Below are 14,312 nucleotides of genomic sequence, written 5' to 3'. Positions count from 1 at the left end.
AAGTTCAAATACAGATTATTTCAGTTCATCGAAATGTTGCACCTTAATGTTTATTTTATTATATTTTGTATGTATTTGAGTGAATACAATATTCACAGTTTAATAATAATAAAAAAAAAAAAAAAAGATATTTTATGTTTTGTGGAAAAAAATTCTGCTGTACCGAACCGTGACCTAAATACCGAGGTACATACCGAACCGAAATGTTTGTGAGCCGTTACACCCCTAATATATATATATATATATATATAATGCCATTTTTAATTCAACTTTGTATTTGTTTATACCACTGTAAAGTGTCTTTGAACATTAGATAAAGCACTTGGAACTCAAATGTATTATTATTATTAATCTTTTTAAGAGGCCCTATTATGTGCATAGGTTCACGTCAAATAGAGTTTTCCATTGTTTTCTTCTGTAACATAATGACATCACTGTTTAACAATTGCGCTCTCGGTTAGCGCTCCAACACATTGCACGTCATGTGCTAAAGGGTTGGGACATTTCCGACACATCTCTAAGCGGTTGACCAATCAGAGCAGACTGGGCTCTGGTTTCAGACAGAGGGTGAAAAGAGGTGCTGCTGCACAGGCAGTATGAGGAAAATAAAGAGCTTTTTGAACATTAAAGCATGGAGACATGTCACAGGAGAGACACTACATACTGATATGAAGCTGAAAAGGAGCATAATATGTCCTCTTTAATCTTATAAAATCATATGAATGGTGACATCCAGACTGTATTCTGACCCTCAGTGATCATGCTTTGTTGTTTCAGGTCTGAGTCGTATCCTGAAAAGCCGCGGCGAGATGATTCGTAACCGCACAGTGGATTGGGCTCTGGGAGAGTACATGGCCTTCGGATCTCTGCTGCAGGAGGGAACCCACATCAGGCTGTCAGGGCAGGACGTGGAGCGAGGCACCTTCAGGTAATTACCCAGAACCTCATCTGAACATCACCTCCATCTCTTCTAATGTTCTCCTCCCGCTTTGGGGTGAGTTCTTGGACCACATTTTTGTTCGGCTCAGGAGCAGAAAGTTAGTCGAGGGTTAGGTTCTCTCTGGAGGAAATTAAACAGCTGATTTGTATTAGATGTAGAAGTGTGTTTCAACATACAGACAACTATCCTGATTCAGAATATAAAATGTTTTAATTGTTTTGCATCTATAAAAACAAAGTATCACCCTTTTTTTTTATTGAATCAACCTTAGATGAAGTACATTAACAGTTTCCAACATTTCCGCTTTTTGTACCATACTTGCCTCGTGTGAGTGTAAAGCAGCCTTTTGTTTCCAACTTTCTTTGTCCAACATATTTTCAATATTTACAATTGTTTAGAGATCATTTCAAGTAATTTTGCTTAAAAAAACCAGTCTCACAATGTCCAGGAACATCAAAATAGATGTGTATGTATCTAAGAACTAAACTGTCCTTTAACAGTTGATAACCTGTGAAAGGATGCCTCTAATCTCCCATCAAAGTACATCACTTCAAGTTCAAACCAAATCATTGGTATCCTTGATCTACACATGATGGAGTGATGTGGGATTCATTGTAGCTGCATATATTTAGCAGACCTTTCAGGCAGTCACACCTGTAATTAAAACCTAGTGAAGCAAGGGAATAATAATAATGTCTACCTCTATTTCCCCAGGCAGGACTGGGTTATCCTCAATGTACACCATCTGTTTACCGTTTACCACTTCCCAAAAATCATTCAGTGCTTAAAGCAGAAGTAGGGAGTCATTGTTAAGATCTAATAACTTTGGTATCTATTTCCTTATAATGATCAAATCAAGAGATTGAAATGAAATATTCTTCCGTTAGTAAGAACCAGCCAAGTAAGCTTCAAATAAACAATTGTTGATTTCCTGCAGTGGAGAACAGAGAGAAAGTATGAGATCAAATGACACAGTTCTGTAATGTTGTCCTGCACACTCAACCTGTCGTCCTCTCTCAGCCACCGTCACCATGTGCTCCACGATCAGAACGTGGACAAGAGGATCTGCATTCCCATGAACCACCTCGCTCCTGACCAGGCGCCGTACACCGTCTGCAACAGCTCGCTGTCCGAGTACGGAGTCCTCGGTGAGGCTTCACTGTTCCTCTGCAGCTGCACATAAAGCTCCGAATTATCTCATTCTGGACACCATGAGCATAACCAGAGGCCCCAACCCCCCATATTCTTTTAAAGATATCAGACCCTCCCTTTTAAAGCATAGGTTATTTTCTCTAAGGCCAGACAATGAGAGATATTTAACATATTGTTAAATGAAGTCTGTTATCGGATCGCGAAAGAGGCTGTCATCAGACTGGCAGGGGCTGTTACCTGCTCTGCTCAACCCCCTCTGTTTGAATGTTGTTTCTTTAGACATTTTGCCTCTAGTGTTTATTTGTTTATACTTGTAGAAAACTTCTTACTGCACTTGTAATACCTGTGCTGTATTTGTTTCTGAAACATGACACTGTGTTTGTGAGTGAGGCATTTGTAAAACGTGTTCAGTTTGTTTGAGGAGTTATGGCAGGAAATTAGCTCCATAATTACGACTGTCGTGCTAACTGCACAAAAGGAATCCGAGCATCCAAGGCCACATTTGGTGTTTACACTGAATCTGTGGGCATGTAAGCAGGCCCTTCACTGGCTATAGGTTTCAATAAATAAAACATAGTTATCATTGAATTACTGGTTCAATTGGGCAAAAAGGCATGTCACGGTGTGCATGAATATCAGTGCTGTAAAGTAACTAGGTACTTAGTTTACTCAAGTACACTGAGATACTAGTACTTTACTGGAGTATTTAATTCTTATTTTGCTACTTTGTACTTCTACCCCACTACCATTCAGATGCATCGTGTACTTACTTTACAGAATTGGATTAATGATGAAATATAATCAAGTGTTAAATCAGACTGTAGTTCCACCTGGAGTCAATTCACAAGCTACCCTGCAGTATACAAAGTCATTCAAACTAGCTGCACCTTTACCAGCTTTGAGAACACAATACTTTTGTATTTTTACTTAAGTAACATTTGCAATGCAGGACTTTTACTTGTGACATAGTATTCGTACACTCTGGTACTTCTACTTTTACTTAAGTACAACATATGAGTACTTCTTTCACCACTGATGAATATAGGAAAACTGGACTAGTCTTCTGTCTGCAGATTAACAGCATAAATGTCTATATTTTCTGTTGTGTGTGTCTGTAGGCTTCGAGTTGGGTTTTGCGATGGCGAGTCCCAACGCTCTGATCCTGTGGGAGGCTCAGTTCGGAGACTTCCACAACACGGCCCAGTGCATCATCGACCAGTTCATCTGTCCCGGGCAGGCCAAGTGGGTCCGGCAGAACGGCATCGTGCTGCTGCTGCCGCACGGCATGGAGGGCATGGTGAGGAACACGCACGCACGCACGCACGCGTACGTGCGTGGTGTAGACATTATGTCTGAGACTACAGGCTGATAAACATAAATATAATAATACTTTTACTATGCTATATTGCAAAAAAGATATAAGTTCAGTGATAAGACAAAAGGAAATCAGTCATTAATTCCAATTTAACTGGAAGAATATACCCAACAATAATGTTTTTAAAAAACTACAATTATAAACATGTTTTAAATAAAATGGCAGGCTAGCATTAATAACAACAATGTTTAAGACGTAATTTTTAAATACGTCACTGTAATACTTTAAATGTATCCGTGATCTTTAAGTGGAAAATATAAGTTGTTTAACTCCTATCATAAAGAGGAACATATCAACAAAAATTGTGATTTTTAATTCCTTATTTCTGGCATCTAACAAAAAACATTTCGCAATAAAGCTGACTTGAACAGGGAACTGGAAGATTCATTGCAAACTAGTTTCCGGGTTTAAGTAAATGATTCCTGCACCACTCTATTGGCCCTGCCAGTTCTCCCTCCCCAGCATTGAACCAGATGTAGGGGCGTTATTTAGCCCCCTCCCGACAAGCTATCCGGACCTGGTACCAATGGATTCCTCATGTTTCATATGATACCAGGACCTTCATCCAACTTTAAAGGTCCCATGTCATGGCCATTTCTACTGATCATAATTCCATTGTTGAGGTCTACTGAAGTAGATTTACATTGTGCAATTTTCCAAAATCACATTGGTTTCTCATACAGCATCTCTGTATAGTATGTGTATTCACTCTCTGTCCTAAACGGCTTGTTGGAGCTCCTGCCCCCCCTCCCTATGAGCCCAGTGTGCTCTGATTGGTCAGCTCGCCTACTCTGTTCTGATGAGTCCACCACCGTTACAGCGGAACATCAGTGATTATGTGTTACAATGGCCTTAGCAACCAGAAAATGACACCAGTAATGACAAACAGATGAGAATGCTGCGTGGGGTCTGGGTGCCGTGTTGGCGGGACGTTGCGGGAGACTCACTGCTGGAGCACAGTTCGCCGCACCCCTTAAGTAAAATGACTTCCTGCGGCTATGGAGCTGGCTTACTGGTGTCGTTTCCTGGTTGCTGCTTGGGGTCTGTGAGACAGAGCGAAACCCAGTGGATTGTGTTCAGGCCGCGTCCCGCTGTCTCAGGCTGAGAAATCCGCGGAACTGCAGCTGAGAAAAGATTGTGTGTGTGTGTGTGAGGAAGTTGTTACGTCACTATACCCAATACGTCACTATACCCAAGAAGAAACAAATGGAAAAAGAGAAATCTCCAACGAGGCGTTCTGGGGCAGCATAGTATTTTCTGTGTTAGAGTTTTACTCGCTACAGGGTGTACTTTCAGGGTTTGTGACTCTGCAGACCGTTTACATACAGAAAAACCTTCATAACACACAAGGGGACGGGTAATAACCAGAAAAGCATGACATTGGACTTTTAAAGCTGCATCCAGAGCATGCATGGGCAAACTAAGGCCATATACGGCCCGTTGGGCTTTTGAATCCGGCCCGCCGAATATTGGTACAAAATTGTCCAAAAAGACATTCATTTAGCCTTTTTCCTGCAATACCCGGCATTTCAGTTGATCCCACTAGATGGCGCACTCTAGACACAATTGACCTTTGTTGGAGTCGGCAACCCGGCAAGATCTAAGAACCAAATATGTCACGCTTACATTGGAGGGGTTCAAGATTAACCTGAGCAATAACACGGTTAATACACTACAGCGAATACAAGTTGTAACAGGCAGTAGCGCTGAGAAAGGTGACTAGAACCTGACCACACACTTATAAAAAACACTTATATAAAGTCAGGCAACACTAACCAGCTTAGTGTGATTCTGTTTATTTTGCAACAAGTAGTCAAGATGGTCTGATTAGCTTTGGTTGCTATGCTAACATCACCTGTAGAATGCCAGAGAAACTTTCATAACAGCGTTGAGATGCCAAACAGCGTCAATTCTCACTGAAACACATTCACTGATGGGGAAGGGGGATATTTATCAGCTGCTTGTGTGACAGTCGGACAGTGAAGACTTTACAGCGGCCGCTGCCGCGAGTTAACAGTAGAGTAGACTAAACTTCGGTGCATGAGCAGGACAGCAGCGGGCGGTAATCCCGCTGAACCACATTAATAAACAATGCACCACGGCACTCTGGAGAAAGGTATATGGTTGGAGAAGTTCTTTAATTGAATCTGGCTTCGTATGATTAAAAACTACCCGACGCAGTCCTCTATTGATGTTGTTGTGAGCGGTGTTGCGGAGAAAATCAGCGACGTAAAACGCTGTGTGGGTCATGAGAAGGCACATAAACGGTTACGTCAGGACGTAAACGATGACGCAATAATTCACCTTTGAACCTAATTCACCTTTGAACCTGCATCTGTAAGTCGACAATGAGTGCCGAGTGTTTAATGAGGAGTGGACGGCTAAACATTTTTTCACCGATTTGCTACTGGCCCGGCCCGTCTGTTACATTTTAAAACTCATAGTGGCCCCCGAGCCAAAAAGTTTGCCCACCCCTGGTGTAGCGTGTGTATAAGTGTGTGATGGCTTGTTTGTGTCCACAGGGTCCGGAACATTCTTCAGCTCGTCCAGAGAGATTCCTCCAGATGTGCAACGACGACCCCGACGTCATGCCGGTAAAACTGCTGTTTTGGCTTCTGAGCACTTTGAGATCACAACAGTCCTCTTTTTAATACATAAGCTTCTTTGAACATTAGGAAAAGCGCTATACAAATCCCATGTAGTAGTATTATTATTATAACATTACATTTAGCTGAAGCTTTTATCAGTGCAATAAACCATAAAGATACTGACTCAGAACAACAAGACAAGTGCAGATATAGTCACTTCAAAAAGACAAATTGTAAGTGCTGGTGTTAGTGATCAGCCTTGTAACATATTGCTCCTCCGTCCACTGTACGATTAGTGTGGTACTGTAGTTTATTCAGAATCCTTTAATATAACTGCTTATGTCACATGTGTGCCACGACTATTCTGAAGGCCCTGTCGTACCTGAATCCCACATTGGGACGAGATCACCGTCTCACTATTCAGATTTCTGAAGGGATTAACATTATGTGTGTTTATTTTTAATATGGAAGGTTATTTATTTATAGGTAGGTAGATTTTGTTTTCAGGTAAAAGACAAGGGATCCTTTATGACACAAATTCCAAAATAACATGGTAGCAAGCAAATCTCTAAAACAGAACCCTCTGCTCCATCATATCAAAAAACATTTCCAAACCAATTGTACAAACATGAGTAATCCAGAAAGTTAATAAATAAATGAGTTGAAAAATCTAAAAGCTAGTTCAAAATGTGTTTTCCCAGCTAATTTCAATATCTCATTTATTTAGACATTGCATCTCATTATGATCTCACTGAGAGAGTTTCTGCTCTTTAGGACAAGTTACCAAACCATGACATTAAAGAAAAAGACAGAATTGACACGATAAAACGTGAACGTCGTGGTATTGTCAATGTCAAAATAGGACAGTTTCCTAAGACAAAAGAATCGCTGCTGCAGGTCATACGTTGTTGGACATGTGAGATTTGTTCTGCATATTTCTAGCAGGTAATTTCTCCAAGACGAAGTCAGACACCATTTTCAAAAATCACATCGCAGCTGCACGGCAACCCGTCATTACCAAGAGTTTAGGATGGATAACTGATGTACAGCCTGAAGAGGAATCTCTATAGCAGCTATACTTTAAGGCTTAATTATTTATGTTGCAAGTATTTCTTTTGTATATGATTGTTAAAGCAATTCCTCTCCCCCTCTCTCAGAGCCTCACAGAGGACTTTGCGGTGCGTCAGCTCTACGACTGTAACTGGATCGTGGTGAACTGTTCGTCTCCTGGAAACTACTTCCATGTCCTCAGACGACAGATCCTTCTGCCATTCAGAAAGCCTGTGAGACACACACACACACACACACACACACACACATACACACACACACACACACACACACACACACACTCATGGCGGTCTGAATATATACGAGCACTCGCTCTTCCTCCTCCTATTTCTCCTCTTCATCCTCTCCTATCCCCTAATCCTATTCATCTTCTTCTTCTATCCTATTCTATTCACTTTTGAAAAACTGTCTCTGTATACTCTTGATACTTCAGTTAGGTTGTGAAATGACGATTTGACCTGATAAACGTCCTGTTTGTCCCTCCAGCTGATTGTCTTCACTCCCAAATCTCTGCTGCGTCTCCCAGAAGCCAGATCCAGCTTTGACATGATGCTTCCTGGTACCATTATAATCATAATTGATCATAATAAAAATAATCTTTCAAAGGGTTCAGTGTGACCTTCAGTGTATCTCCTGCAGGCACTCAGTTCCAGAGGCTGATCCCAGAGGGAGGCTTAGCGTCGCAGAGCCCGGAGGAGGTGAAGCGCCTGATCTTCTGCACAGGAAAGATTTACTACGAGCTGGTAAAAGAGAGGAAGAACAGAGACATGGAGTCTACTGTGGCCATCGCCCGCATGGAACAGGTACACACACACACACACACACACACACACAAGCACACACACACACACACACACACACACACACCTTTTAACCTAATTCCCCTTTGAACCTGCATCTGTAACAATGAGTGGACCAGAGAAAAGAAAAGTCGACAATGAGTGCCGAGTGTATAATGAGGAGTGGACAGCTAAAAATGTGTTCACCGATCTGCTGCTGGCCCGGCCCGTCGGTCAGATTTGGCTGTCTGAATAGCCGGTGAGGGCGATTCCCAGAGAGCTTTATACAATCATGCCTTTACTTTACTATGCAAACAAATCAACCTATAGTAAAGCTTTGCTATAAATATTTTTAAGCTAATAGAAATGTTTATTTTCAAGGGTTAGATGGACATTATATTGAAATCTTATCAACCTCTTAGCATCACAGTAACATGTCCCACACAAACATACTCTTTGTCCCACATGTGGCTTGTTGGCACCTGGTCACCCTATGAGGGGGGGACGTTTAAGGATGAGTTGCTCAGTGACCTCCCCCTCTGATTTTGAGGGCGTTAATAATCTTTTTTGCATATAGATTTTATGACCTGACTTTGTCAGCATTGAAACTTCAAGGTTCAGGGCTGATTTCAGGCCATTTTTTAACCCATGAAACAACAATTTATTTTAATACATTTGAGTAAGAAGAGGCAATTTAACACCAGTGTTGATGTGTGTCTCGGTGGAGTCGTAGCATTTAGTTAATTCTTCCAAAAACATGTTTAATTGTTCGGTACATTACTTTAAAATGTGTTTCCCTTTCTTCCCTCCAGCTGTCCCCGTTCCCCTTCGACCAGGTGAAGGCCGAGTCGGAGCTTTATGCCAATGCTGACCTGGTGTGGTGTCAGGAGGAGCACAAGAACCAGGGTTACTACGACTACGTGAAGCCCCGCATCAGGACCACCACCCAGAGAGCCAAACCTGTGTGGTGAGCATCCCCATCCTCCATATGAGCAGGGGGCTGGATACCTTGCTGTTTAAATGTCTTAAATCAACCTTTCAAAAGTCTTCAAAATGCTAAGATTTGGGGAGACACATTTTATTAACCTTTTTTTAATTAGTTAGTAATAACGATTTGGTTATATAGTTTACCGGAAGCTTAACGTCACTCGTAAGAGCACAGAACTGCCACAACATGTTTTGTTAGATGGTGAGGCTCATGCAGATAATCTTTATTACCAAGGTTTGAATTCAAATTAAGGGTTAAACAAGTGAGTTGCTCTCTCTCCACTCATTTTATCAACATGAAACACAATTAGTATAACTGTAGGAAAATATATAAATCAAATTGATAAATAATACTTGTTAGGCCTACACATCTGCTACGTGCATATCACCATTCAAACAAGTTGAGTAAAAGAAGAATGGCTTAAACGCTACAAAACTCACTACTCACATTTGTTTTCATTTTACAGTAATTAGGATAGCCTTCATACTTCGCCTTTTGGTTTAACATATTTTTGCACTAGCAAGTTACAGCATAAGACTTACAACTCTTAATAAGCATCGTAACTTAAGATCTGTTGTTTGTGTGAACGCTGGAATGGTGAGTAACTTTAAAGGTCACCTATTATTAGGGATGCTCCGATCGCCAATTTTGGTGCCGATCGCCGGAATCAGTATCGGCCGATCCGATCGAGTGGGCGGGGCCTATGGGGATCTTCCATTTAAAGTGATGTTTAAAACTCAGTTAATGGGGCTCATTCACTGGCGCTTCCACAAACAACCAACATAATTATTAATGAAGTACATTATTCAAGTTTACATTAACTTTGGATAATAACATGAGCGGAAGCTCTCTCTTTCTCTCTCTCTCTCTCTCTCTCTCTCTCTCTCTCCTGACAGCCCGTCAGTATCTCATGCAGCTCATTGATCCAGTAATGAGTGACCCGACAGTGAAGAATAAATATATGTATAACTAGTTTAGCTTGTTCCAGAGGTAGATAAAATAGCTAAGTGTGTTAGGTCTAACTCTTAGAGTCCGGTCCGTCTCAGCAGGCGGAGCTGCAGGATGTCTGCTTCACACACGTTGCATAGAGCTATTTTACTGTCTTTCTCGGACACCTTCATATAATGCCAGACCGGTGAAGCCATTTTGGCGAGCTTGTTTTGCCGCGCACAGAGAAAAGTGTCATGTATTTTACGTCATGCGATCGGCTCTCCTGGTCGGCCTTTATAGAGAGCACCGATCGATCGGCCGAGAGTGAATATCGGCCGATCGATCGGAGCATTCCCTACCTATTACGCAAATTCCACTTTTTCATGTTTCTTCTACATCAACATGTGTCCCCTCTGTGTGAATGGACTCTGAAAGTTTCAGGAACAAAGATTCTCTCTCTTTTTGTCCTGATCCATTTATATTAAAACCTGTCTGAAAATGAGCTGATCAGATTTTGGCCACTTTATGATTTCATAACAATCTTGTGTAACCATTAGCCAATCACCAACCAAGGTAAACCAACTTAAATTTCAATTTTCAGATAGGTTCAGACTGTCTTGGGGAATAGGCACACCAAAGCATTTTCATTTTGGACTATAGGGGGCGCCAAAAACACCACCAATTTATAATTCAAGAGCGGATGGACTAATTATTTAAAAAAAATGTTAGACATACTCTCAGGATGACTACAAACTCAGATTTAAAGTGTTGCAAAAAAATTCAGAATGTGGGCGTGGCCTATACATTTTTTTAAAATTGCGATAGTATAAAATGAGCTTCGGACGCAAAACTTGGGACACACGTCAGAGCCCACGACCTTTTCGAGAATGTAAAAAAAAAAACGTAATTTTTCAAAAAAGCTGCTCATTAGCGCCCCCTATTGTGTGGTAGTCACATATAGTTTCTTAGAACTTCACGATTTTTGGCACAGACATTCCTCATGGAATTGCGGACATATTTGTAAATAGATTCCATTAGCCCCGCCCCCCAAAAAGTTGGCCGTTTTTCAGCCATTTTAAGCACATTCTTGCAAACTGCTCCTAGGGGAATGATCGGAAAAATTCCAGTCCAGGACAAGTTCAGCCCCTATCCAATATGATGCTAAATTGAGGAGCACATTTTTGAAAAATCACTCGTGGAGGTCGTAAGCTAACAGCGAATACACCATTTTTGACGATTTACATGGCGCAAATTGCTCCAAACTGCTCGCATATAGTTTTTCCGATATTCACGAAACGCTGAACACACATTACTATTATGATTGCACACATATTTCAAATTGCCTTCCATTAGCCCCGCCCCCAGGAAGTCGGCCATTTTGAAAAATGTGCGTTTTTCAGCCATTTTAAGCACATTCTTGCCAACTCCTCCTAGGGGAATGATCGAAAAAATTCCAATCCAGGACAAGTTCAGCCCCTATCCAATATGATACTTAATTGTGGAGCACATTTTTGAAAAATCACTCGTGGAGGTCGTAAGCTAACAGCGAATACACCATTTTTGACGATTTACATGTCGCAAATTGCTCCAAACTGTTTGCATATAGTTTTTCCGATATTCACGAAACGCTGTATACACATTGCTATTATGATTGCACACATATTTCAAATTGCTTTTCATTAGCCCCGCCCCCCAGAAAGCTGGCAATTTTGAGAGCTGGAGTGAGGCAAAATGAGGCATGGCTAAAATGCATGGTCTGTTTGGTATTTTGAAAAAGAAAACTTATAAATATACCTTATATAGGTATGGCCCTACAAGATATTATTCAAATATAGCATGATAGGTCCCCTTTAAGCTACTGAGACCCGCCTGTCTACCTGCACCTTCAACTCTCTCTCACACACACACACACACACAGACAGACAGACAGACAGACAGACAGACAGGCAGGCAGGCAGGCAGGCAGGCAGGCAGGCAGGCAGGCAGGCACACACAACCACACAACCACACAACCACATCTACACATTGTACAACAAACACAAACAGCTCCTAAAGCATAACTAAATATCAGGCTACAGCCCTTGTATATTTTATTATGTGAAGCACTATATGGTTTCATGAAAAATATCTACAGTTTATTTGTAGATATCTCCTAAAGTGTGAAATGTAGGCCTGTTACATATATTATTGAGCGATATATATTATACACACTGTTCTGCTTTCTGCACTGACCTCAGCAGCTGTTCTCACTGTAAACATCGCCTCACAATGAAAGCATAACCTAACATCCAGGGGAGATGTGATTAGTGAGTAAACAAACAAACGGTAAAGGGCAGAAAGTCTGATGCACATTTGATCATCTTGAATAACTTATAATCACAACGGGAACAGTTTGCAGAGCTGTGCTTCGTTGACATAAGTCCAGCCATGCGTCACGCCTCTTTTAAACATCACTGTTGGCTGAAATCGACTCCGGAGGATACATCCCTCGGTTATAGCTCCTCCAGAGAGACTCCTCTCTCCTCTCTTCTCTATATCGTTGTACCCTCGGTTATAGCTCCTCCAGAGAGACTCCTCTGTCCTCTAAATCAGTGTATCCTCGGTTACGGCACCTCCAGACAGCCTCCTCGAATATTGATCCTCGACGAGCCTTTAGAGAAATTTGTTTTCCTTCGAGACGGCGCGCCAACATCCGTTTCCGGGTCGATGCCGGAGGACCTGGGACGCAAAAATTTGAGAAATGACAAACAACTCATTTCCGAGGACTCGCGCGCGTCTGCTTGACGCCGGGACGACCGGCTGCCCTCCCCGACAGGCGCACGGACGTGAGGGCCCGCTCATCACTGCGCGCACAAGTGCGACCGCAGTTTTAATTGTAGTTGTAAGTGCACTGCCTTGCGGCCTGTCGAACCATCCTTGATGGAGCATATGTGTGGGCTGGACCTGTATTTTACAGGAAAGGAGTGAGCAGAGGTTTGAGTTGTCGATTCTTGTTCTGTTTTCTGTGACTATCTGCCTCACCCTCTAGACTTTCAGTTGCGCGCGCTACTAAAGAGACGCGCTACAATGGAAACCAAACAATGGTGTAGCTGTATTAAATTCCGAGTGGAAACAGTCGTGAATAAATCTGATTTTGTCAGAAATTGGGAGAAATGCGGGAGAAATATGACCACAGGCACGGGAGGAAACCGGGAGAGGGCTATGAAATCGGGAGTCTCCCGCGAAAATCGGGAGGGTTGGCAGGCCCTGCTTCCCAACCTGGGGGGCTGCGCTATTACAGGGGGGTGGGGGGCGCGTGAAGCTTGGGAAGAAGATTGTTTGCTCGTAAAACCTATTAAATTGACACATTTGTAACACAACCGGCAGTTAAAAGAAAAGTGGAAAAGCCCACGACAAGCCTTTCAGCTATAATGCCCAAATCAACAAAGTTTGATGAGGCATACATCTCTCTTGACATCTAACGTGTTCGGTGCGGAGATCTCTCTCTCTCTCGTCTTTGTGGGGGGCGGGGCCTCACACACTCGCTGCACTGCTGCAGCACTGTGCACACAGAGATCCGCCGGTGGAGGACATAGCGTTCAAAAGTGACAATCCAATCTACAGAGCTCAATGTGGTCAATCCTCGTTTGCCACAAGTATTTTCACGGAAACACGAGCAATCTTTCCACCAGCTGGCCAAAAGGCATCATATTCATACGGAGAAATGCACCGTTTTCAACTTCCTTAACTCGGAGTTCTGTTGCCCTAATTACGTGTAAGGTGGGAGAAGTACTCAGATCAAGTACTTAAGTGAAAGTAGTGCAGGGTAGCTTGTGAATTTACTCCAGGTGGAACTAAATTCTGATTTAAGACTTGATTATATTTCACATCATTCATCCAGATCTGTAAAGTAACTAAAGGTATTATAATACATGTAGTGCAGTAAAAGTACACAGTTTACCTCTGGACTGTAGAGGAGCAGAATTACAAAGAAGCAAAAGTGGAAATACTTAAGTACCTCAAAATAAGTACATAATCGACACTATACATACAATTAATCAATGTGAATTCTGTTTCTAATTTGTTTAGTTTTTCCCCTAAAAAATTACAAAAATAACTTGTAAAAATACTGTTAAAGATCCGGATCGATAAAAAGTATTTATAATTGTTTCAATTAGGCCTCATTATTTCACAGTGGCACAGGATCATCTGCCAATACAAGCACTTTTGTTCATTTTCAATCCATAATAAAATATAAAATTCTAGTTGGATCTTTTATGTCTTGTTATTGTTAGCAGAGAAAATGTAATGTTTGTACAACTATATACAATTTAATTCTACCAATCTCGGTGGGAACCGGATGATGGAGGGCTCGAAAATATTTTCAATTACACAAGGGGGGCCTGACTGAAAGAAGTTGGGAACCCCTGCTCTAGAGCAGGGGTTCCCAAAGTGGGGGATGCGTCGCGAGATGATTACAAAATAAAAATGGAAAAAAAAAAAAAAAAAA

At 41.7% G+C, this 14,312-nt stretch overlaps 1 protein-coding gene across 1 annotated transcript in view; it reads left to right on the top strand.

Annotated features, from left to right (window-relative positions):
- The window catches only part of LOC104959998 (2-oxoglutarate dehydrogenase, mitochondrial-like), a 27,116-nt gene that overhangs the window by 10,408 nt on the left and 2,396 nt on the right, over nucleotides 1-14,312 (top strand). The window contains 8 exon segments of the mRNA XM_010787927.1: nucleotides 649-928; nucleotides 1,961-2,088; nucleotides 3,211-3,389; nucleotides 5,990-6,061; nucleotides 7,213-7,338; nucleotides 7,613-7,685; nucleotides 7,766-7,929; nucleotides 8,718-8,872. Of these exon segments, the coding sequence (XP_010786229.1) occupies nucleotides 649-928; nucleotides 1,961-2,088; nucleotides 3,211-3,389; nucleotides 5,990-6,061; nucleotides 7,213-7,338; nucleotides 7,613-7,685; nucleotides 7,766-7,929; nucleotides 8,718-8,872 (1,177 nt within the window).

Source organism: Notothenia coriiceps, unplaced genomic scaffold (assembly GCF_000735185.1).
Source record: "Notothenia coriiceps isolate Sejong01 unplaced genomic scaffold, NC01 NC01_scaffold00001292, whole genome shotgun sequence".
NCBI classification, from domain to species: Eukaryota; Metazoa; Chordata; class Actinopteri; order Perciformes; family Nototheniidae; genus Notothenia; species Notothenia coriiceps.
Note: the sequence above shows the minus strand (reverse complement) of the source record. Positions and strands in the feature narration are given on the sequence as shown.